This window comes from Delphinapterus leucas, chromosome 5 (assembly GCF_059928025.1).
Source record: "Delphinapterus leucas isolate spDelLeu-1000000601 "Yukka" chromosome 5, BTC_Dleu_Yukka2, whole genome shotgun sequence".
In the NCBI taxonomy this organism is placed as follows: domain Eukaryota; kingdom Metazoa; phylum Chordata; class Mammalia; order Artiodactyla; family Monodontidae; genus Delphinapterus; species Delphinapterus leucas.
In genome coordinates this window covers 75647-97550 of record NC_143133.1, presented here as the reverse complement: position 1 = coordinate 97550, position 21904 = coordinate 75647, and the positions used below count along the sequence as shown (strand labels likewise).

General features: G+C 41.2%; 1 protein-coding gene across 1 annotated transcript; it reads left to right on the top strand.

Moving 5' to 3' along the window:
• Positions 1–961: 961 nt before the first annotated feature.
• On the top strand, positions 962–20498 carry LOC149749076 (protein TASOR 2-like). The gene is given in 6 exon segments (XM_089911356.1): positions 962–1736; positions 7080–7322; positions 11082–11905; positions 11907–11959; positions 12286–12715; positions 15903–20498. Coding segments are annotated over 6 exon segments (3777 nt in total). The 5' UTR covers positions 962–976; the 3' UTR covers positions 17370–20498.
• Positions 20499–21904: the final 1406 nt, after the last annotated feature.

Sequence of the window (21904 nt, the reverse complement as noted above, 5' to 3'; positions counted from 1 at the left end):
AGTTTAGGGTTTACCAGCATAAAGATTTGACTTACATACATTATGAAACAACTACCACAGTAATTCTAGTGAACATCCATCATATCATATAGATACAAAATTAAAGAAAATAGAAAAAACATTTTTTCCCTTGTGATGAGAACTATTAGTATTTCCCTTCTTTTTCCTTCTTTGGCTGCGTTGGGTCCTCGTTGCTGCAGGCTTTCTCTAGTTGCGGCTAGCGGGGGCTACTCTTCATTGCAGTGCACGTGCTTCTCATTGTGGTAGCTTCTATTGTTGCAGAGCACTGGCTCTAGGCACGCGGGCTTCGGTAGTTGTGGCATGCAAGCTCAGTAGTTGTGGCTCGCAGTCTCTAGAGCGCAGGCTCAGTAGTTGTGGTGCACGGGCTTTGTTGCTCCATGGCATGTGGGATCTTCCCAGACCAGAGCTCGAACCCGTGTACCCTGCAAAGGCAGGTGGATTCTCAACCACTGCGCCACCAGGGAAGTCCCAGTATTTACTTTCTTAACTTTCATATGTAACGTCAGCAGTGTTAATTATTTTTTATTATGTTGTACATTACATCTTTAGTACTTATTTATCCTATAACTGAAAGTTTGCACCTGTGACTACCTTCTTAAGAGAATTTGAAGTAGGTCATATAAGGTACAGATTAGATACATTTTAAAAGCAGAAGATGAGAATAGAAAAGTAATTCTGCCAACTCTAAATGCCGGTGCATTGAGCCCACGCTGGGCTCCTGGTCAGATGAGATGGAGCTGCAGGCGGGCCTGCCTTCTTCATTCTCACCTGGTGATCCCATCTGAGTGACTCTTTTTTGGTTCTGTGTGTGCGTGTTTTCATATATATGGAGATAATATATGTTCATTAAGTGCATCCATAAGTCTTCTATTAATTGCTATTTAGATTACCATTTGAAACACTGTATCATATTTAACCATCCTGTAATTTTGTAATCTAAAGCGTTTTTTCCTGCATGTTTTTGAAAAAACAAGAACTTTGGGTTTTTAATACATGTGTATATATTTTAGGGCTGAAAGACTTGAAAGTTGAAGATGACATCTCATTGAAGGTGGTACCTATTTTACCTGCCCTTAATTGTGCCCTGCTGGAAGCAAAGAAATCATTTTCTGAAAAAGGAATCTGTCCAAACACATTAGTAAAGCATAATCTCCAAGAACTGTACAAGGTGGACAAAAGTCCTTCATTGACTGCTGCTTCTCAGGATGGAATTAAAGAGACTGCATTCTTTGGCAAAGTGTCCAGTGGTTTTGACTTGACTCCTCCAGCTGAAAAGTGCCCTTTACAGTCTTTAACTCAGTTGAGATCTTATTCTTCAAATCCTAATGGGTACATTTTGGAAGTATCTACTGCACTAGACTTATTGGCAGACTGTCCTCAGTCTCCATGTATTTCAGATGGAATTTGTGACGCTGGATTTTCTTTAGTTATGACTCCAAATGCTGAATTTCACGACTCAGCGACAGAAGTAAGAAAAGAAACAGAAACACAAAAGAATTCTGAAGAGATGTTTAAAGCAAGGCAGGGAGCTCTGGTCCCATTAAGTCCCGCATCAAATCTGAGAGTTCAGCGTAAGAGAAAAGCAGGCACGCTGCCCGTGGTACAGAGTAAAAGGGTGAAGTTGTGCCATCCCTTTCCCAGAAGAACTCGTGGTGGAGCAAAGAAGCGTCCAGACTCTCGCACAACTCTCAAGTTCCGTCAGAAAAGAGAAAACGGTAAGCATGGTCTGTATGGATTTTCAGATGAGCAATTAGTAATAACTGTTGTGTGTTAACCCTGTTCCTGTGTGACCATCCTGGACTGTAGCTTGACAGTGTCCGTTAGCTCTCTCCAGGTGATCTGTGTGCATGCTAAAGTTGGAGAAGCGCTAATCTAGATAACATGAAAATCAAGAAATAGGACAAAAGCCCACCCACCAAAAGCTTGTATTTCACTTGTAAAACTGCTCAAATCATCACTCAGTTATTTACTTACCTGTCTAAGAAGTACGGTATTTCAGATGGAATTTATTGATGCTGGATTTTCTTTAGTTATGACTCCAGGTGCTGAATTTCACGACTCAGCGGCAGAAGTAAGAAAAGAAACAGAAACACAAAAGAATTCTGAAGAGATGTTTAAAGCAAGGCAGGGAGCTCTGGTCCCATTAAGTCCGGCATCAAACCTGAGAGTTCAGCGTAAGAGAAAAGCAGGCACGCTGCCCGTGGTACAGAGTAAAAGGGTGAAGTTGTGCCGTCCCTTTCCCAGAAGAACTCGTGGTGGAGCAAAGAAGCGTCCAGACTCTCGCACAACTCTCAAGTTCCGTCAGAAAAGAGAAAACGGTAAGCATGGTCTGTATGGATTTTCAGATGAGCAATTAGTAATAACTGTTGTGTGTTAACCCTGTTCCTGTGTGACCATCCTGGACTGTAGCTTGACAGTGTCCGTTAGCTCTCTCCAGGTGATCTGTGTGCATGCTAAAGTTGGAGAAGCGCTAATCTAGATAACATGAAAATCAAGAAATAGGACAAAAGCCCACCCACCAAAAGCTTGTATTTCACTTGTAAAACTGCTCAGATCATCACTCAGTTATTTACTTACCTGTCCAAGAAATAAGGTATTTCAGATGGAATTTGTGATGCTGGATTTTCTTTAGTTATGACTCCAGGTGCTGAATTTCACAACTCAGCGGCAGAAGTAAGAAAAGAAACAGAAACACAAAAGAATTCTGAAGAGATGTTTAAAACAAGGCAGGGAACTCTGGTCCCATTAAGTCCCGCATCAAATCTGAGAGTTCAGCGTAAGAGAAAAGCAGGCACGCTGCCCGTGGTACAGAGTAAAAGGGTGAAGTTGTGCCGTCCCTTTCCCAGAAGAACTCGTGGTGGAGCAAAGAAGCGTCCAGACTCTCGCACAACTCTCAAGTTCCGTCAGAAAAGAGAAAACGGTAAGCATGGTCTGTATGGATTTTCAGCTGAGCAATTAGTAATAACTGTTGTGTGTTAACCCTGTTCCTGTGTGACCATCCTGGACTGTAGCTTGACAGTGTCCGTTAGCTCTCTCCAGGTGATCTGTGTGCATGCTAAAGTTGGAGAAGCGCTAATCTAGATAACATGAAAATCAAGAAATAGGACAAAAGCCCACCCACCAAAAGCTTGTATTTCACTTGTAAAACTGCTCAGATCATCACTCAGTTATTTACTTACCTGTCCAAGAAATAAGGTATTTCAGATGGAATTTGTGATGCTGGATTTTCTTTAGTTATGACTCCAGGTGCTGAATTTCACAACTCAGCGGCAGAAGTAAGAAAAGAAACAGAAACACAAAAGAATTCTGAAGAGATGTTTAAAACAAGGCAGGGAACTCTGGTCCCATTAAGTCCCGCATCAAATCTGAGAGTTCAGCGTAAGAGAAAAGCAGGCACGCTGCCCGTGGTACAGAGTAAAAGGGTGAAGTTGTGCCGTCCCTTTCCCAGAAGAACTCGTGGTGGAGCAAAGAAGCGTCCAGACTCTCGCACAACTCTCAAGTTCCGTCAGAAAAGAGAAAACGGTAAGCATGGTCTGTATGGATTTTCAGCTGAGCAATTAGTAATAACTGTTGTGTGTTAACCCTGTTCCTGTGTGACCATCCTGGACTGTAGCTTGACAGTGTCCGTTAGCTCTCTCCAGGTGATCTGTGTGCATGCTAAAGTTGGAGAAGCGCTAATCTAGATAACATGAAAATCAAGAAATAGGACAAAAGCCCACCCACCAAAAGCTTGTATTTCACTTGTAAAACTGCTCAGATCATCACTCAGTTATTTACTTACCTGTCCAAGAAATAAGGTATTTCAGATGGAATTTGTGATGCTGGATTTTCTTTAGTTATGACTCCAGGTGCTGAATTTCACAACTCAGCGGCAGAAGTAAGAAAAGAAACAGAAACACAAAAGAATTCTGAAGAGATGTTTAAAACAAGGCAGGGAACTCTGGTCCCATTAAGTCCCGCATCAAATCTGAGAGTTCAGCGTAAGAGAAAAGCAGGCACGCTGCCCGTGGTACAGAGTAAAAGGGTGAAGTTGTGCCGTCCCTTTCCCAGAAGAACTCGTGGTGGAGCAAAGAAGCGTCCAGACTCTCGCACAACTCTCAAGTTCCGTCAGAAAAGAGAAAACGGTAAGCATGGTCTGTATGGATTTTCAGATGAGCAATTAGTAATAACTGTTGTGTGTTAACCCTGTTCCTGTGTGACCATCCTGGACTGTAGCTTGACAGTGTCCGTTAGCTCTCTCCAGGTGATCTGTGTGCATGCTAAAGTTGGAGAAGCGCTAATCTAGATGACATGAAAATCAAGAAATAGGACAAAAGCCCACCCACCAAAAGCTTGTATTTCACTTGTAAAACTGCTCAAATCATCACTCAGTTATTTACTTACCTGTCTAAGAAATAAGGTCATTCAGTTTCTGAACTGTCCTCGGACAAATTCGAGTGGAAGAAGAGGATCTGCTAAAATCAGGCACACTAAGAACAGATGGCAAAAACTGATAAGTGATAGCCTGAACATGTTTAAAGAGGGGGGAAAGTGCCTGGACTCTCCCAGAACTAGAGCATCCTGGGGCAGAATTTCTAATCCTTTGTGTGTTTTAAAAGTGGTCGTCTGGATCCTACTACAGACCTACTGAAACAAGGTCCAGTGGCCTCGAGACATATATATTGAAACAGTTCCTCAAGTGGTTTTGTTGCCCCCTGAAAACTGAGGGAGAATCAGCGTCCAGAGCCATTTAATGTTAGTCAAATGCACTTCAGTGAACAGAGCACGACAAATAACACAATTTTGGCTTAGAGTCATCTCAGATTATGTGTGGTGTATTTTGTTTAAAACTAGGGAACTTATGCTCTATGACCCCTTAGCGAAGAGGTGAGCAGACTTGGGCCAAAGGGTCCCTCAGGCATTACCTGTTGTCTCTGTACTTCACTGTGCTGGCACAGGTGGGCGGCTGTGACTGAGGTCTGGCCCTTCACAGAAAAAATTTGCCAACCCTATCTATAGTATTTTGAATTTTAAAATTCTGATGCCTAAAGAAGAAACACTGGAGGTGTGTGGATCCCCAGGATCCTAGATAATTAAGATTTTACCCTGTGGTTTAACAAGTAGTTATTTCTGGCCAATTATAGTTTGAGAAATTGTGTGTGTGTGTGTGTGTGTGTTTAGGAGGGTGGTAGAAAGAACGGCAGTATGAAGCAGCAACTCACACTTTACATTTTCTCACAAATTCCAGGCCAACCATATTGGGTTTCTCTCTATATGAACCATTTTAAAGGTATTAAATAAATTACCTATAATTCAACATATATGTTGTCACTGTTTCTCAAGTGTGCTAATTTCATCCACTATAAGAAATATGTTTTAGGGATGTCCCTGGCAGTACAGTGGTTACAACTCCACACTTCCAGTGCACAGGGCACGGGTTTGATCCCTGGTCAGGGAACTAAGACACAACATGCCACAGAGTGTGGCCAAAAAATGAACAACAACAACGATGTGATTAAACCAGCCAAGATGACTAAATATAATACCACAAAAGCTCAAAAAAAAATAGAAAAGAAATACATTGTATATTGTAGTCCAGTACACACAAATTCATACATTACTGAAACAGAAATTTCAGGAAGCATTTACCCTAACTATGTGTAATACAATCTGATATCTTCTGTTTCATTTAACAAAGAATTCTGGTTGCAGCCCATTAAGTTTATTTTATAATACACCCATGGGTTATTGCATGCAGCTTGAGAAACATGTCATTGAGTGATGCAAATAAGCAGGGCAGTCCGTGCAGGGTCACCTGTTTCGTGTTTCTCCTTTTCCTCGCAGGACCTAGGTTGTGAGAGATGTTCCCCTCCCGCCCGTGCAGATGTTACGCTTCCCCTAGTCTTGATCATCTCATCTTATTTTCTTTCTCTTCTTAATTTAGTCTTAACAGTTTTCCTGCTTGACTTATATTTTGCCTTTTTTTATGCTAAAAATTTTAGAAATTGTAACCAGTATAAAATCGGAAGTCTTACTCTAAAAACAAAACTGCTGCTTTATTGCCTTTGATAGTTTAGTAGGGAAGAAAATAATTAGACCCAGGGAAATGTACAACATTAAGAGAGTCTAAAAGCTTTTTTAAAAAACCGTTTATTTTTCTGACCTTCAAAAGAATAAAATGAAACTGGTCTCTTTTCTACATTTCACTAATAACCATCACATTCTGAAACTGTTTAATATGTTTTCTGTTCTCAATCAATTAGAAATAGTATTTTCCATATAACGTGATTTTAAAATATTTGCAAACATTCACACGTGTGATTATTTTATATAGTCAATGGGGAAAACGTTTTCACAGGGAACATTTATTAACATTTTTTTTTAACTCTTAAAGGATTGAAACACTTTCTGCGTGTGATACAAGCAGGTTGTTAATAGTTTTTTCTCCTCATGTGCCCCCACCTTTAGTTCTTTCCTTCCTTCCCTGCGAGAAGTAAAGCTGAGCATTTTGTAAGAGAAATGAGCAATTATAATAGATTTATAGGAAGTTAAATCAGAAGAGGACTTTCTTCAATGTACCTTCCTCTGTCTTCTCTTAAGAGATGATTTTTCAGGCAGTGTTAAAGCTTTGATATTTAGGTGTAGTGAAGGAAAATATGTAAGATGGCTCTTTGTGAACCTACAGTCTCTTCTCTACAGTGTGATCATGGTTTTAACCACATGGCTTTGTGGGAGCTGTGTCGCTTTTGTGTAAATTGAATTATCCGTCACCCTGTGCTGTGAACTAGCATGTTCAGCCTTACCTGCCACATCAGTCAGCAAAGATTATGGAATCTTTTTTAAAAATTAAGTCATGCCTTGTTTCTATAAAGTTACTACTCTGATATTTTTCCCCTAATCCTAATTAGGGGTATAGACCAACACTTAGCAAGTTCAAAAATCTTTTAATGAAATACCCCCAATTTTATATTTTATTCCCCATTATTAAAGTTTCCCCCCCAAAACAAATCAAAGGAAAGCTATGCTGATAAATATGTGCGCCCCCTACCCCTTAGAAAACGGTGTCTTTTCTGCATAAGGTGCTGAAGTGCTGACTGCACAGTTTGTACAGACAACCAAATTGGATTGGAAAAACCAAGAAGCTCCTATTTCTAAAGATGTTCCAGGGTCAACGAATGCTAAAAGGGCAAGGAAACGAGAGACATCTCCAGTCAAAACTGTTCCAAGGGCTGAGCCACCTGTGAAGAATTCTCCACAAAAACAGAGGGAAAATATAGTAAAAGGCAATCAGAATCCCAGAATCAGAAAGCAGCCACAACCTGGTAAGAAGTCCTCTTCCTGTAAATTTCAGCACCGTAATACAGACTAATCGAGATTATAAAGTAGTATATTGAAACAGTATAAGATCAGTTGAAATCTGTCACGTTCTTGTGGTCTTCTTTAGTTCAGACACTGACAGGACAAGTAACTTGGTTTCCCATTGTGAATAAATAAGAAAGTGCCAAGATTCATACCTTCACTAAATAGACCCTACTTTTCATTCTGCAGAAAGCCTGAACATGAACTGTTTAGCAGAGTTAAAGTATAAATGGCCTTTTTTAATGACTAAATTCACAAGCAAGTAGCATCTGGCAGTATTTTTCTGGACCATAATGTTATAGAAGATATTATAAGTTTGTCCAGAGGGAACTGTAAAGACATGGTTCAAAGCAGTCAGTAATCTCGAATCCTGTATTTCACTTGTATTTTTTCTTGTTTTTTTTCGGTACGTGGGCCTCTCACTGCTGTGGCCTCTCCCGTTGCGGAGCACAGGCTCCAGACGCGCAGGCTCAGCAGCCGTGGCTCACGGGCCCAGCCGCTCCGCGGCATGTGGGATCTTCCCGGACCGGGGCACGAACCCGTGTCCCCTGCATCGGCAGGCGGACTCTCAACCACTGCGCCACCAGGGAAGCCCCTGTATTTGGTTTCAAAAGGCATTAAATTAATTTTAAAAGCAGTTTTACTTTTCTACTTCTACTTGTGCGGAAGTGAATAACCAAGTCTCCTTCTGTGAGCCAGCAGCTGACTGCTGGTTCCGTGTTCCACCTGCTGGAACCTCCTCGTTGCTGGCACGTTCCCTCATCAGCGCGGACCTCACTTTTCTCCCAGCTCCATGTCCCTCTTCACACCCGTCTCTCTGAGTAGAGTGCAGCTCCACCAAGCTGCAAAATCTATACATTTTACAGTATCTTCGGTATTGAGTCCTACTGTGTTGTATGTGTGGTGGTGTTTTTTGTTTAGAAAAACCTTCATTTCCTCATATCTCTGTATTTCCATCAGTTTTCTGTCTAATCTCATGATTCTACTTTCTCTCATCTACCTTTAGGTTTTTTAAAAGCCTCAAATTTAGTGGAATTCAGGGAAAGAAACTCTTGTTTTGTTGGGGTGATGGTATTATGGATGAGCTTGGTTTTTTCTTTCCTCATTGTTTAAAAAAATTTTTTCGGCCACACCTTGCAGCATGTGGGATCTCGGTTCCCTGACCAGGGATCGAACCCCCACTGCCTGCATTGGAAGCGCAGAGTCTTAACCACTGGACCACAGGGAAGTCCCTTTCCTCAGTTTCGTTAATGTTGTTTATGGCTGAAGATTTTTCTGAAAGCTCCTCAGTCATATCACCGTACAGCCTGTAGAGAGTCATACCCAACACAGCCTCTCTGCTTGTCTCCCCAGGCAGTTACGAGGTGGTCTTACCCACGGGTCCACATTTCTCTCCTGCCGTTTCCCAATGCGTGCCTTCCCTGCCAGGCACATGGTGCCACCCACACGAACCACGCCTGTTGTCACTCCTGTGCAGTCCCCTCTGCTCAGCTAAGTCCACCCGGAGTCATTTCCTGATGCTCTGATCTGCACTCATTTCTCCTTTTTTTTCCATTTCTTTTTTGGGTTTTTGAGAACGTTAAAGAGTTAATTCATACTATTTTCCAATCATCTGGTGTGTCTTGGTCCTGTCTTTCCAATTAGTTTGTAAACAGGATGAGTATAGATACATACATAATGCATTGTATTCCCAGCCTTGTCATTAGAATTCCTTGTGCTGAATTGGCTTCTATATACTTGTAGGCTAATCGATTAGTGGGAGGAGGTGTGCAACTGGGCATTGGCAGAAAAGTGAGCCCAGAAAATGAAAAGTTTCCAGAATGGGTATTCAGAAATAGGGCGATTTGTATTGCAAGTGTCTGTATATATTGTGCAGCCACATTCCAAGTTAAAATTTTAAGATTACCACCTTTTAAATAATGTGTTAATTTTTTCTTTTATTTCTTAATCACCCATGCTAATCCACTTCATTTCTTTTACTTGAAATATCAGAGTTTAAGAAGGCTCAATCATTTTGTTACTGAAACTAATGGTTTTCTGTCCTTTTTAAAGTTTTCAATATAGTTTTTATTTACTGAACTCTTTAATTTTTTATAATTTATTTGGCATCATTTTATCTATATTTCTTAAAAGAGATAGATGATCAGTATTGTATTTTTAATTAATTGAAAACCTCTAGCAAGTCAGTTATTAAATGATTTACCTGAAATGACACATATGAAAATGAACCCTTTTTCTTGACTCAATACAGTGTTCTCTAGATTCGACCTTCCTCATAGTGATACTCAGTGTAAGAACCATAGTATTTAAGGACAGAATGAACTTAGTGTCAGTAAACACATCAGATCCTAAAATGAATGTGTTTCCAGTACACCCGGAGGGTTCACGAGACAGCCCTCTTTGGGCCACTTTCTCGTACCTCACCCCGTTGGGCTTTGATATTTTAAATAAAAACTGGGCAGTGGTTGATTAATTTTACCCTCCTCACCATACACACACTCTTGTCATTCTGTTTGATGACCTCATAGGCCAGAGTTTTCTCTGTAAATGTACTGTCATTGGGCTTTGCAGACAGGTTAGTAATTTATTTCAGACCTGCTACTGCTAATTATAAAGAGGAGCACAGTTGGCTTTTCTGTCCATCCAGCCACCTGCTACAGGGACTCACTGCCCAGTATTGTTGAGAACTTTGTCCTTCATGATAATCACATTTTAAAAGGCTGAATCAAAGTCCTGAGAAGGCAAGTAAACCACCTGAGAATGTTAGTTTTCTGACCGAATGCCAGTGGGTAGATTTGAGTACCTGCTGTAAGGAGAATTATCAGTAGATGAGGAGATTTGCTTTTTTGCAGATAGAATAGAGAGGAAATGTTTTTAATGCAGAAACTGAAGTTTTAAAACTTGAAATTAATTGGCGATTCTGAATATTCTTACTTTTCTCATTTTTTATTTGTATCGTAACGTATTATAATTAAACATCAGTACGGTTAAAAATCATCTCTATTTTCAACTTAGGTGGTTCCTCTAATAACTTGCCAAGGGAAATGATTTCTAAGAAAGTACATTAACCTTCTATAATATACACTTTAAACTTAGAAATTCTTAGATTCTCACGAGATTGTAAGCTCTCTGAGGGCAGGAGTCTTGTTTTCTTGTTTTTGTTTTTTTCTCTTTGTATATTTCTTTAGCTGAGCAGTATGCCTTGTGTGTAGGTCAGTACATGCAGGTTTTTTTTGTTTGTTTGTTTTTGTTTTTTTGCGGTACGCGGGCCTCTCACTGTTGTGGCCTCTTCCGTTGCGGAGCACAGGCTCCGGACGCGCAGGCTCAGTGGCCACGGCTCACGGGCCCAGCCGCTCCGTGGCATGTGGGATCTTCCTGGACCGGGGCACGAACCCGTATGCCCTGCATTGGCAGGCAGACTCAACCACTGCGCCACCAGGGAAGCCTGAGTACATGCAGTTTTGAAGGGTGATTTCTTTTTAAATTAATATGCACATTCCTTAAGACTTGTTCCTCGGTAAATACATTATAATACATCAGGAAGTTGGACAAGACCTCACTCTGGTAATAAAAATTTAACATACAATTTATGCAACATATCAAGAGGTTTTTCTTGAATATGTTGACTTAACTGTTGATTTTCACTGAACCATAGGAATATGACAAAGAATTAATTCTATGGAAATCAAGTGTTATGTGTCTTTTTTTCTTTTATGCTGAAGCCAAAGGAGAAACTTCTTCACAGCTTCAATCAGAAATTTCAGATGGTCAAGAAGATGTTATTAGCATAAGTACAGCTCAACCAGAAAATATCACAGTGGCTCCAGAAGACCCACCTGAAAACTCCATTGTCAACTGTGACTCCCAGGCCCTAAATATGTTGGCTGATCTTGCATTAAGCGCTGCTACCTCTACCACACCATCCTCTGAGCCCAGAAACTTGCCCTGCTCCTCTGAATTGCCACAGAACGATGTTTTGCTTTCTAAAGAACATTCTTTGCGTGGTACGTCAGACCATGAATATCATAGAGGAGTTAAAAGTCAAAAAGGTGGACCGTTATCCAAGCCCTCCTCTGATAAGGGTAATCTGACATCAGACCCCACGGTCAGCCAGGAGGAAGAAAGCTTGGTTGCTGGCATTCAGGCCCCTGCAGAAGCCCAGTCAGCACTGCCCGAGGAAACCCTAGAAAGTTCCGACGCAAGCCAAAGCTCTGTCGTTGCTGTGGAGCATTCCTATGCCCTGCTCCTTGCAGAACATTCAAAGAAGCATCTACAGCAGAGAGGGGCCCCAGGCCCTGCGTTTGCCAAGAATGGCACAAAAGGCCCTGAAGCGGGAACCCCAGTGGGGAAAGTGATGCCATTTCGGCATCAGCAGGTCACCTCCCCACTGCAGCAGCTTTCCGAGGCCCCAGCGCTCAGGCGCAGGAGCGGGGTGCTGCCCTCCAGCCTGCAGGACTTCTGCCGCTCTCGTGCCGTATTCAGCTGTGACGGCTCCTTTAAGGTCACTTTCGTATGGGAAGCAGATTACGTGTTCAGCTTAGACGGCAAGTAAGTATAGCAACAACCCCCTGGAGAAGACTGTAGTCAGAGCACTACACGGGTGAGTGGGAGTGACCCTGGATGAAAGTGGATGAACTTTTCTGTTGAGATAAATGTAGCGAGAAGGGATACTTGTGCTAAACCCTGGGGAGGGAGAAGGAAGTGTGTAAAATCCAGTAACTTGGGAATAATACCAAGCAGATTCACTGTAATTATTTGTTATATCAACTTCATTTTTATTTTACTCATTGTTTCATGTTCATGTAATTTTTAAAATAAAAATGAACACAAAAACTAAGGTTAATAATTAAGGCACTTACTTATAAGATAATCAACTAAAATAGTCATTTTCAATGATTTTGGTTTCTTCTTTCTTTAAAATCTCAGGCCTTGGAATACTGATTTACCAGATACCATGGAAGAAGTGAAGCTTTTACTTCATATGTGGGTAGCTCTGTTTTATAGCAATCAAAACAAAGTCATACAATCATCCCGAAAAGTAGTAGAACACAGCAACCCAGCAAAATACGTGTGCATAAATAGCACGTTAGAATCGTTTGAATTCAGTGAAATTGAAGAGTCCTCCGGTGTGGAAAGGTGCTCCGTAGACCCTCTGTTGGAGACTAATGAGGCTCCCAGAGGTCCTACTGCCAAAGTGTCCTTCCCAATCACTGACCCCCTGCTTCCTTTCATGAAACCACCGCCTGTGAGAGGCTTGGAGCTTTGGGTGCAGAATGAACAGAAAGAAATGTTTGCAACAGCAGGTCATCCAGAGACCCCAGAAAGCCAGAATTTCATCGATTCCTGTAATAATGAGGTAGGTCAAGCTGAATACTGTAAATGCTGGTGTTATTTTTGAAGAAATATTTTTTGTACGTAAAATCACATTCATAACAAGGCATTGGTTTCTTTTAGGAAAGTGGATTCTCTAGCTATGTAAAGGATTAGAATGCCAGAAACTTAGTTTACAAAGTCTGGATTGTCTGCAGGTGGAGCTTATCTACCATCCTGATTGAAGAAACAAAAGGAGGAAAAAAATCGTAGGCCTCAGATGATCTGGGAGCCAACCATAATTATGTAGCTTTTTAGTTGTATGATTTGGGGCAAATTACTTGTTCTCTGAGCTTATTATCTTTTAAAAGAGGTGAATAATACTTATTCTGTTTACCTATAATAGTGTTTATGGATCAAATGCAGTAATAATAAATATAAAAAATCTTTGATAAACCTTAAAGGAAACTAAAATTGAATATATTAAAGAATATTTTTAAAAACAAATCCTGAGGGCTTCCCTGGTGGCGCAGTGGTTGAGAGTCCGCCTGCCGATGCAGGGGACACGGGTTCGTGCCCCGGTCTGGGAAGATCCCACATGCCGCGGAGCGGCTGGGCCCGTGAGCCGTGGCCGCTGAGGCTGCGCGTCCGGAGCCTGTGCTCCGCAACGGGAGAGGCCACAACAGTGACAGGCCCGCGTACCACCAAAACAGAAAACAAATCCTGAGACAGTAAATAAAATGCCAGACCTCTCATAGTCTGCAGATAACTGTTTGTAAATATGAAAAATACACTTTGTTTCATTTCACTGTTCTCAACTGATAGGACGGATAATCGAATTTTTTTTTTTTTTTTTTTTTTTTTTTTTTGCGGTACGCGGGCCTCTCACTGTTGTGGCCTCTTCCTTTGCGGAGCACAGGCTCCAGATGCGCGGGTTCAGCGGCCACGGCTCACGGGCCCAGCCGCTCCGTGGCATGTGGGATCTTCCCGTACTGGGGCACGAACCTGTATTCCCTGCATCGGCAGGCAGGCTCTTAACCACTGCGCCACCAGGGAAGCCTGATAATCGAATTTTAATTGGAGCAAATTAAAAAGTTGTATCAAGATTCTAAGTAAATGGATTGACAAAATACCTGCCTTTTTAAGCTTTCAGAGCAGATTTATTACAGAATAATTTTACATGGGTTTGGGCACCTTCAGTGCCTGTGTTAACATTGAGTTTCTGTACCTGGGCTTCCGTGGGGATTTGCAGGTCCAGGGGTGAGCCTCAGAGGGTCTGTGAGTGTCTGCAGATGCTCATCTTCATCAGAATGAAGACTGGTGGAACGCTGTGGGCCAGAGACTGGTCTGAGCCCTTCACTCGCATTAGCTCAGTTAATTCTCACACGGCCGGGTGAGGTAAGGACCGTGCCACCCATCTTATAGGTGAGAAGACTGAGGATGGAGAAGTACAGAATGGCCTGGAGGCACATAGTAAATTGTCCGGCCAAGACTCAGATCTGGACACTCTAGCTGTTTCTCAGTGTCTAATTCTGTGGATGTATTTATGTATATATATGCACATATGTGTGTGTTTATATGTGTACACATAAAATACATGTTACGTGTGTATGCGTTCTTTTTCTGAGGATGGGGTTCATAAATTTCATCTTATTCTCAAAGAGATACATAAAATCACTACCTTAGAATAAGAAAGTATTTATGTTTAGTCAGGCAGATTTTAATTATTACATATATATTTATACACACACTAGTTTCTTATAAAGTATTTTCGGTCGTGGTAATATATATTAACTTACTTTAGTAATGTCCAATTAGGAATGATTTTCTTGCAAACATGAAAGAGTATTAAGTAGAAAGTAGAATGTTAAAATTAACGATTCCTAACACTTTCTATAGCATATACTTAGAAATATGTTTCCGTCATCTTCTTGAATACTGTACCCATACTTTAAAGGTGCACACACATCCTGTACCACTCCCTATTCTAGGGCAAACTAGGATTATCAAAGTTTTCATTTCACTAAGAGCACAGGCATGGTGAGATTCACGACTATGGCCCAACATTATCAGCCACAGTACGATTGGGAGGGTCATAGAACTGTTCTCAGAATGAGTGTGCCATCAAGAGTTTTCTATGCTTTGTATCTGGCCAGTCGTGTCCTCTTAAAACCAAGTCTCAGCTCCTCCCTGCCAATTGCTCAGGTCAGTGTCTTTCTTTGACTAAGGCAGAAATGTTTTTAACAAGAGATTTGAAACACAGGTCCTGACTTACAACACGACTGCTTCAAAATCTGGCAGGAAATCTGTGGCCGTAGTGTTCCAGAGCTACAGGTGTAGGTCAACTGTATGGTCAATCCACTTTACCATATTCTGAACAAGACCATTCTTCAGCCTTTAAAAAAAAGAAGAAAAGAAACAGCCTTTTTATGAGGTTATCAAAATTGTCCAGAGGTATTTCTGTTACTGTTTATGCTAAATCCTTTCTGATGCTGTTTAAATCAGTCCTTTTAGTTGAGTTTATTAATGCAAGCTGCACTGTGTTTTCTGCTGCTTTGTTGAATAGGGAGGTATTAAACTGAGAGAGAGATTATGTCCAGTTATAAGCTAAGAAGACAGCTAAGGGGTAAGGGACTTTTATTTAACAGGATAGAGATTGATACCTTGGGAAAGCTGCTTATCAGTGTATTCTGAGTACAAGAGATAATAATTAGTGTTTCCTCATGGGAACATTCCAGATGACAGTGCATTTATAGTCTAATTGAAAGCTGGTGTTTAAAATAAGTTATTCTTTGCTTTAAAGATTATCTTTTAATCTTACTAAAAATAATTTAAATTAATTGAGCACTTTTTCCTCTACTGCTGCATTTCTGAATTAAGTGATGCTATTTAGCAGTCTGCATTTTCAAGTCTTTAAATTGCCAGTGGTCTAGCCGCTTTTCTTCCCAAAAGTCCATTAAAAAAAAAACAAAACAAGGCTGTGCAACTAAGAAAGTTTTGGAGTTCTCGTGTGTGTGTATTTAGATAAAACAAATTCCTATTTGGGGGGTATTTTAAGCCTAAGAAGAGAGGGATTTGCTTGATCTCTACCCTATGAAGATTCAAAAGAACAGAGCAAACTAAAATTGATCTTTGTCTGTTCTGTTCTTCACATATGTAAATGCTTGAAAAAAAGATCTATTTGGCCCTTGATTTTTTAAATTAATTTATTTCTTTTGCTTTTATCATTTCAGATAATTGGGGGGAAAGCCAAACAAGAGTCGTCAGATAAACTAGAGACCTCTAATCTGGTGCTTTCTAGCATTGGAAGTACCCAAACTAATGGATCTTCTATTCCTGCTGAAGATAAAACCTTTGAGCCACTTGATGGCACACAGGTGACATCTTATAATGATACTGTCACACAGTCCACATTCGCCAGGACTTACGATGGGATCAGCAATCCGTCAATGATTTTTCAAAAGTCTGTGTACAGCACCCTTGAAAGCAAAGTTGATGTTTTTCATGCAAAAATGCAAACAAAAACAGGTGCTTTGCAGGGCTTTATCCAGCATAGCAGCCTTATAATCAAAGAATGTCAGTCATCCTTGGAAGGGGAGGATGATACGGAGTATGGAGTGATTAATCTGGAACGAGTTACATTCAGTTTTGAAAAAAATGCCTATGCACCAATACAGACAGAAGTTGTAAACAGAGCTGATAAACCTACACCCTTTAATGTGGAGTTGATTAAACAAGTATCACCTGCTACAAGCCTTAGACATCCTGTGTCCGCATTTGAAAAGACACAGGGTCTTAGGGACGTTCCCTCTCTGGCAATGTCAGGACAACAAGGCGCTAAGTACCTTTGTGCCTTCTCAGTGAGTAGAGAGATACTTGCTAAAGAAATGTGTTCATTACAGAAAGGGCAGGCTGCTGCAGGCTCACCATCGCCGTCTGATAATTGCCTTGTAACAGAGGCATTATCACTAGTTAAAAGTTCTAGTTATTTGTTACCCAGAGAAGAAATGAAGCTCTCTCAAGAATGTTTTCTGTCGAGCCAGAGTCTCTCCAGCATCTCTTCGGAAGACACTGTAGAGTCGTCCCAGCTTGAAGAAGTAGTCTCATCGTCAGCTTCTGATCCCTTGGAAGAAAAAGATTCACTTGACTGCATCCCATCAGTGAGGAATGCTTCGGATGGCTCTTCAGAACTAAAGAATGACAAGAGTGGCCTAAACAGTGAACACATGAGTTTTGAAACATTTAATTCTGCATTTACCAAGCAAACCAGCCTATCTGTGAATAGAGAGGAAGTCAGCCTCGAGTTATCAGAGGAGGATTCTGACCTTGACCTCACTCTCACCATATCACCGCCCACGAGTCCCTGGGAAGAAGCATCCGCTGGTGAAATGGAGCAGCAGCAGGAGGCCCCGTTACCCTGCTTAGAGCTTCAGGAGACAGCGGAAGAAATAACTGAGCCTGAAGAGGTGCCTGATGTGAACTCTGCTGATCACACGTCAATGAAACCACGAGAAAGTGAGAGAAAAGGTGATAACTTACAGACAGTGGCTTTCATACTTTCGAAAGAAACCTGTGCCCTTGAGGTTGCAGAGGAAGTTCAAGTTGGTTCAGACTTCTCCTTCAGTTGTTTTTTTTGTTTGTTTTTTTTTTGTTTGTTTTTGTTTCTGTTTTTTTTTCCCCTCCTTCAGTTCTTTAATTAAAGAAGTGTCACCAGCTTCTAGTCCTGACTGCCAGGTACCAGGTGAAGAAGCACAGCCAGCTTGGGCTGTATTTCCAAGTAGTTTTAAACTCTGTGATGCACACTATGAGAAAACTGACAGATCCTCCCAGGTTGAAACAGTAGATTTGGCCATAACAGAAAAAGAAAATTCTTTTGTTGGTCCCACCCATCCAGTGGGACAAGATAACTTAACTCAGATATAGAAGGAAAAATACCAAAATTTAATAACGATGATATTTTGTGGGATTTTAATTTTATTCTTTATGTTTTCCCTGTATTTTCTACGGTCGGAATGACTACTTTTACAGGCAGAAAAAAATAATAATGCTTAGTTTTGTTTTTTTTTAAATCAAAGTAAGAAATCAGCCAGGTTATTACAATTCATTGTCCAACTTCTTACCTCGCCTCAGCCATGTAAAACGGGGGTTGACCGAGACTTGGAAGAACCACCCAGACTGGCAGTGGCAGCATGGTTGTGTGAATGAAATGCAATGACTTTTCTCCGGTAACTTGCGGAGAAGACCTAATAAAAGCATCTTGAATAAGGTCATTACCCCTTCAAAGGAGGAGGAAGGCTGTGTCATAGCCTGACATGCCTATTTCTAGTACTCGCCTTTGTGTGAGAACAGCATGACTGGATTATCAGCAAAAGAATCTTAGGAAAAGGCCCTGCCAATAAGGAGTCAAAGTCATGTGAAAGGGTCAGAGGAAGAAAGACCAAGGACTCAGTGTGGGAGGGACTTCCCAGACATACTGTACAACAGACAGAAAATAGGCACCTTCCTCACCGTCATGAGGAGTAATTCACATCCTGTGACATTGCTTTCTGTCCTTGATTATCTCAAATACAAGAAAATATTATCAATCAGCCTTTCTGAAAAGTACCAATACCAATGATCCACATTTCCTTTTCCTTCATTTGTCTGTTAACAGTGTTGATGTAAACCTTCCTGAAATAGAAGCCAGCACATTTCTTAAAATATGTTTTTGATGAGTGGTGCTCCCCACTTTCCCTTTCCTATTATTTCCCATGCCTCTCACAAGAAAAAGAAAAGAATTCAAAATTTTTTCCCCAATTGATCATGCTTTGGTTAGCGGGGGAGTTTTAAAGCTACCTTTCCCAATTTGGGTTATTTCCATAACAAACAAAAAGAACTATATTGCCAGTATTACTAAGAACATGCATAAAAGGATGCTTAATCCGTTTCGATAAGCTATTCACAGGCATAAAGAAACATTCAGAGAGGTTAGTCATTGTCATGAGAAGCTCAGGAAAACTATCACTTTCAAATGCAGTATTTAGGACACACTCCCGTGCATTGAGTCATCCCTCCAGCATTTGCGGAGCTGCCACTGACTAAGCAGAGGGGGTTGGCCGAAGGAGCTAGCCTTGTGTGACATGCCAGCCCAGGCCTGCCGATGAAAAGCATGTAGAAGGACATCGTGGAAAATTCCTAGGTCCTGAAATCCCAGCGCCAAGTAAGGGGAAGTTGCAGAGGTTGCAGTGCGGGTGCACAAGAAGGAAGGCTACAGAAGTACAGCACAGAAAGACTTCCAGGGCCCACGCTGCCAAAATGAGGCCTGGAGAACATTGATTTGCAGAGCAGCAGGACCGATGCCTTTCGAGATAGGGTACAGTGTTTCTGGATGCTGATGGAGCCTCTTGAAAGGTAGATCAATTTCTGGGGTCCCTTTTAGGGAGACTCTCACCCCGGGCAGGCTGCTGACCATCACCGCTGACCTGAGCACAGCTATATACAGAAGGATGACACCAGGAAGCCTAGGTCTGTGCCTTTGGAAAGAAAAGCATCACACTCAGAGAGTCTGGGGAGCTTTTATTGATATTAAGCAACAGATTCACAGGTGTCAATATAATATAGAAGCCAAACTTCATTTAAAGTCTATAACTGTAGGAAAGCTTATATATGACTTCCAGATCCTCACAAATCCATTTGTTTCAGAAAAGATTCTAAAGAAGAAGTCTGGAAAATCCTTAATTAAATTTTGGGATTGAGATGATGATGGGATACAGAATAAAGGAGGTCTCACAGATCTTTGGGGTTGATCGGAGGAAGGCCACATGGAGGAAGTGACTTAGGAATTTTCTTGTGAAAGTTTTGTTTATTTAGGGGCGCTGCTGGTTTGGCATAAATGGGACTTTCTCAAGTATCACTAATGAAATAACTAACCTCCATTCTATGAGTGTTTTCACCTGCAGTTAGTCCATCTGCTGCCAGGACGGAAGACAATGTAGCCTACATGCATAGACATTTTCCCCAGTAGGTAGCATCCTATTTATGGAATAGTTCTTGGTTATTTTATTTTAAAGACGGAATTATCAATTTTGTATTTGTCCGGGTGATTTAACTACACCTTACCTAGACATCGGTGATGCCAACAACAAATGAGTATTTTCCCTTTTCTTTGAAAACCTTTGATTTATATGAGAAGACTGTTCTGTGTACCTCAGTGTTCTACAACTTGGGGGAACATTTTTCTTCGTGTTTTACACATTGCCAGAATGTCTGACTTTGTTGTCTGGCTTTGTTCACAGCAGCACTGTAGTTTTCCATTAGTTTTGGGTTACAGTGTTCAATATTATTGTTTTAAATTATTCTCATTTTAAGCAGAATAGCTTCAAAGCTATTCATTGAAATTAATGATAAAAATAAGGATTTTACAAGTGTGCTCAGTTGTAGCAAAAATAAGTCTATTTTAACCAGTAGCTTTGTTTTTGCACGTTAAGGTCAGAAATGCACATGTAATGCATGTTGGAGTCTGTTTTAAAGGTTTTACCACCTGTGTAAAAACTAACATCTTCAATGGTTTTATCTGCTGTTATTCATGCTACACTACATAAACATTTTTTTCCTAAATGGTACAAATTTATAAACTGTCATTTTCACTTACTCAGTTTTTGTAAACAGCGTACTACAAAAATCAACCCTCTGAGGAAGAAATAATCATTTATTTATATTAGAAATAATTTCTACACCAATCTTTAAAACTCAAAACCAAGCAAAAACATTGGTAAGATACATAGTATCTATTTGGAACAAAGGTTTTTGTACCTAATTTGTTTCATTTTAATAAAGACAACTAAAAATCATTCAACTGCTTCTGCAATGATTTTATAGCAAATATTAAATTTGTAAGAGAATGTTTTACAGCACTTTAAATTTTTTAGGCCATTTAGCAGAATAAGTAGCTTCCAAAAGAATCCTACCACTTACCTCACTTTGGCCGCCATCTGTCAAGCCTCATCCCCACAGGCCTGCCCGGTGCTTTCCCCTCCCTCGTGCGGTGCCGAGCAGCAGGCTCCAGCAAGAGGACACCTCACAACTCTCCAGTTGGCCCTTCCAGGGGGTCATGTCAGCCTGCACAGGAACTTCCCTCAAAAGCCATTTATCTGCTTTTAAACTCCCCCTACAGAACCGAAAGTGTTCCTTTCCCCTCGGTATGTTCTTAGGAGGAGGAAGAATGACTGAGTTTTAATTCTTACCCTAGCTCTTGCTTAGAGACCCACTCAGCTGATCTTTACCCCAGGGATAAGAATCTAATAGGACCATAACTGTATTCGGTACACTGAATTAATCTGAAATTACTACGGAAAAGGAAAGTACAGCGCACCTGCCAGCCGTGCTCCTCCCCTGAAGGACCTTCCAGCACCCACGAGGCCGCCCGTTCTGTAACTGAAGGCTTAGCCAGGCCACAGAGGAGCAGGCGCCTCCAGACTGAGCTTCTGCAGAGACTCTGCCCTCATCACCTTTGTGCCCCGTTGGCCTGGCACAGAAATGTTGGTTGTTCCCATAAATATGCCGAATGCAGAATATGAAGGCATCCTGGTACTTCCTTCGTACTACTAACCCAGCTTGTGCCTCCACCTGCGTTAACGGCTCACAATGTGAAATATTGCAGGAAAAGAGGGGAAAGGCCTGCTGGAATTTTAGATAATCTTATGAAAAGGAAGCAGTTGTTTTCAACCGGGGTGATCTGGGGTTGTCACGCCAGGGAGGTGCATACAATGTGCGGGACAGCCCACCTACAACAAAAAATTCTTTGGCCAAAAATGGACAGTATGAGATTGAGAAAGCTAAAGTAATCACTTGGATAATCGAAGTTATTATTACCCTAAATCCTTTAACAGATTGCCTACCTTAGTCTATGTCCTTCAGACTCAACTTTAAAAGAGAATACAGTTACAATGTCCTCATTCCTCCGACATAAATGACAGACTCAACTATAAAAGAGAATACAATGTCCTCGATGTAAATGACAGCACATACAGTGAGGCTTGTAACAATCAAGGGGAAAGGAGTTACCACTAAAAACTGTCTGTCTACAATCTGAATTAAATGAAAATACTGGGACTTCCCTCGTGGCACAGTGGTTAAGAATCCACCTGCCAATGCAGGGGACACGGGTTCGATCCCTGGTCCGGGAAGATCCCACATGCCACAGAGCAACTAAGCCCGTGTGCCACAACTACTGAGCCCACGTGCCACAACTACTGAA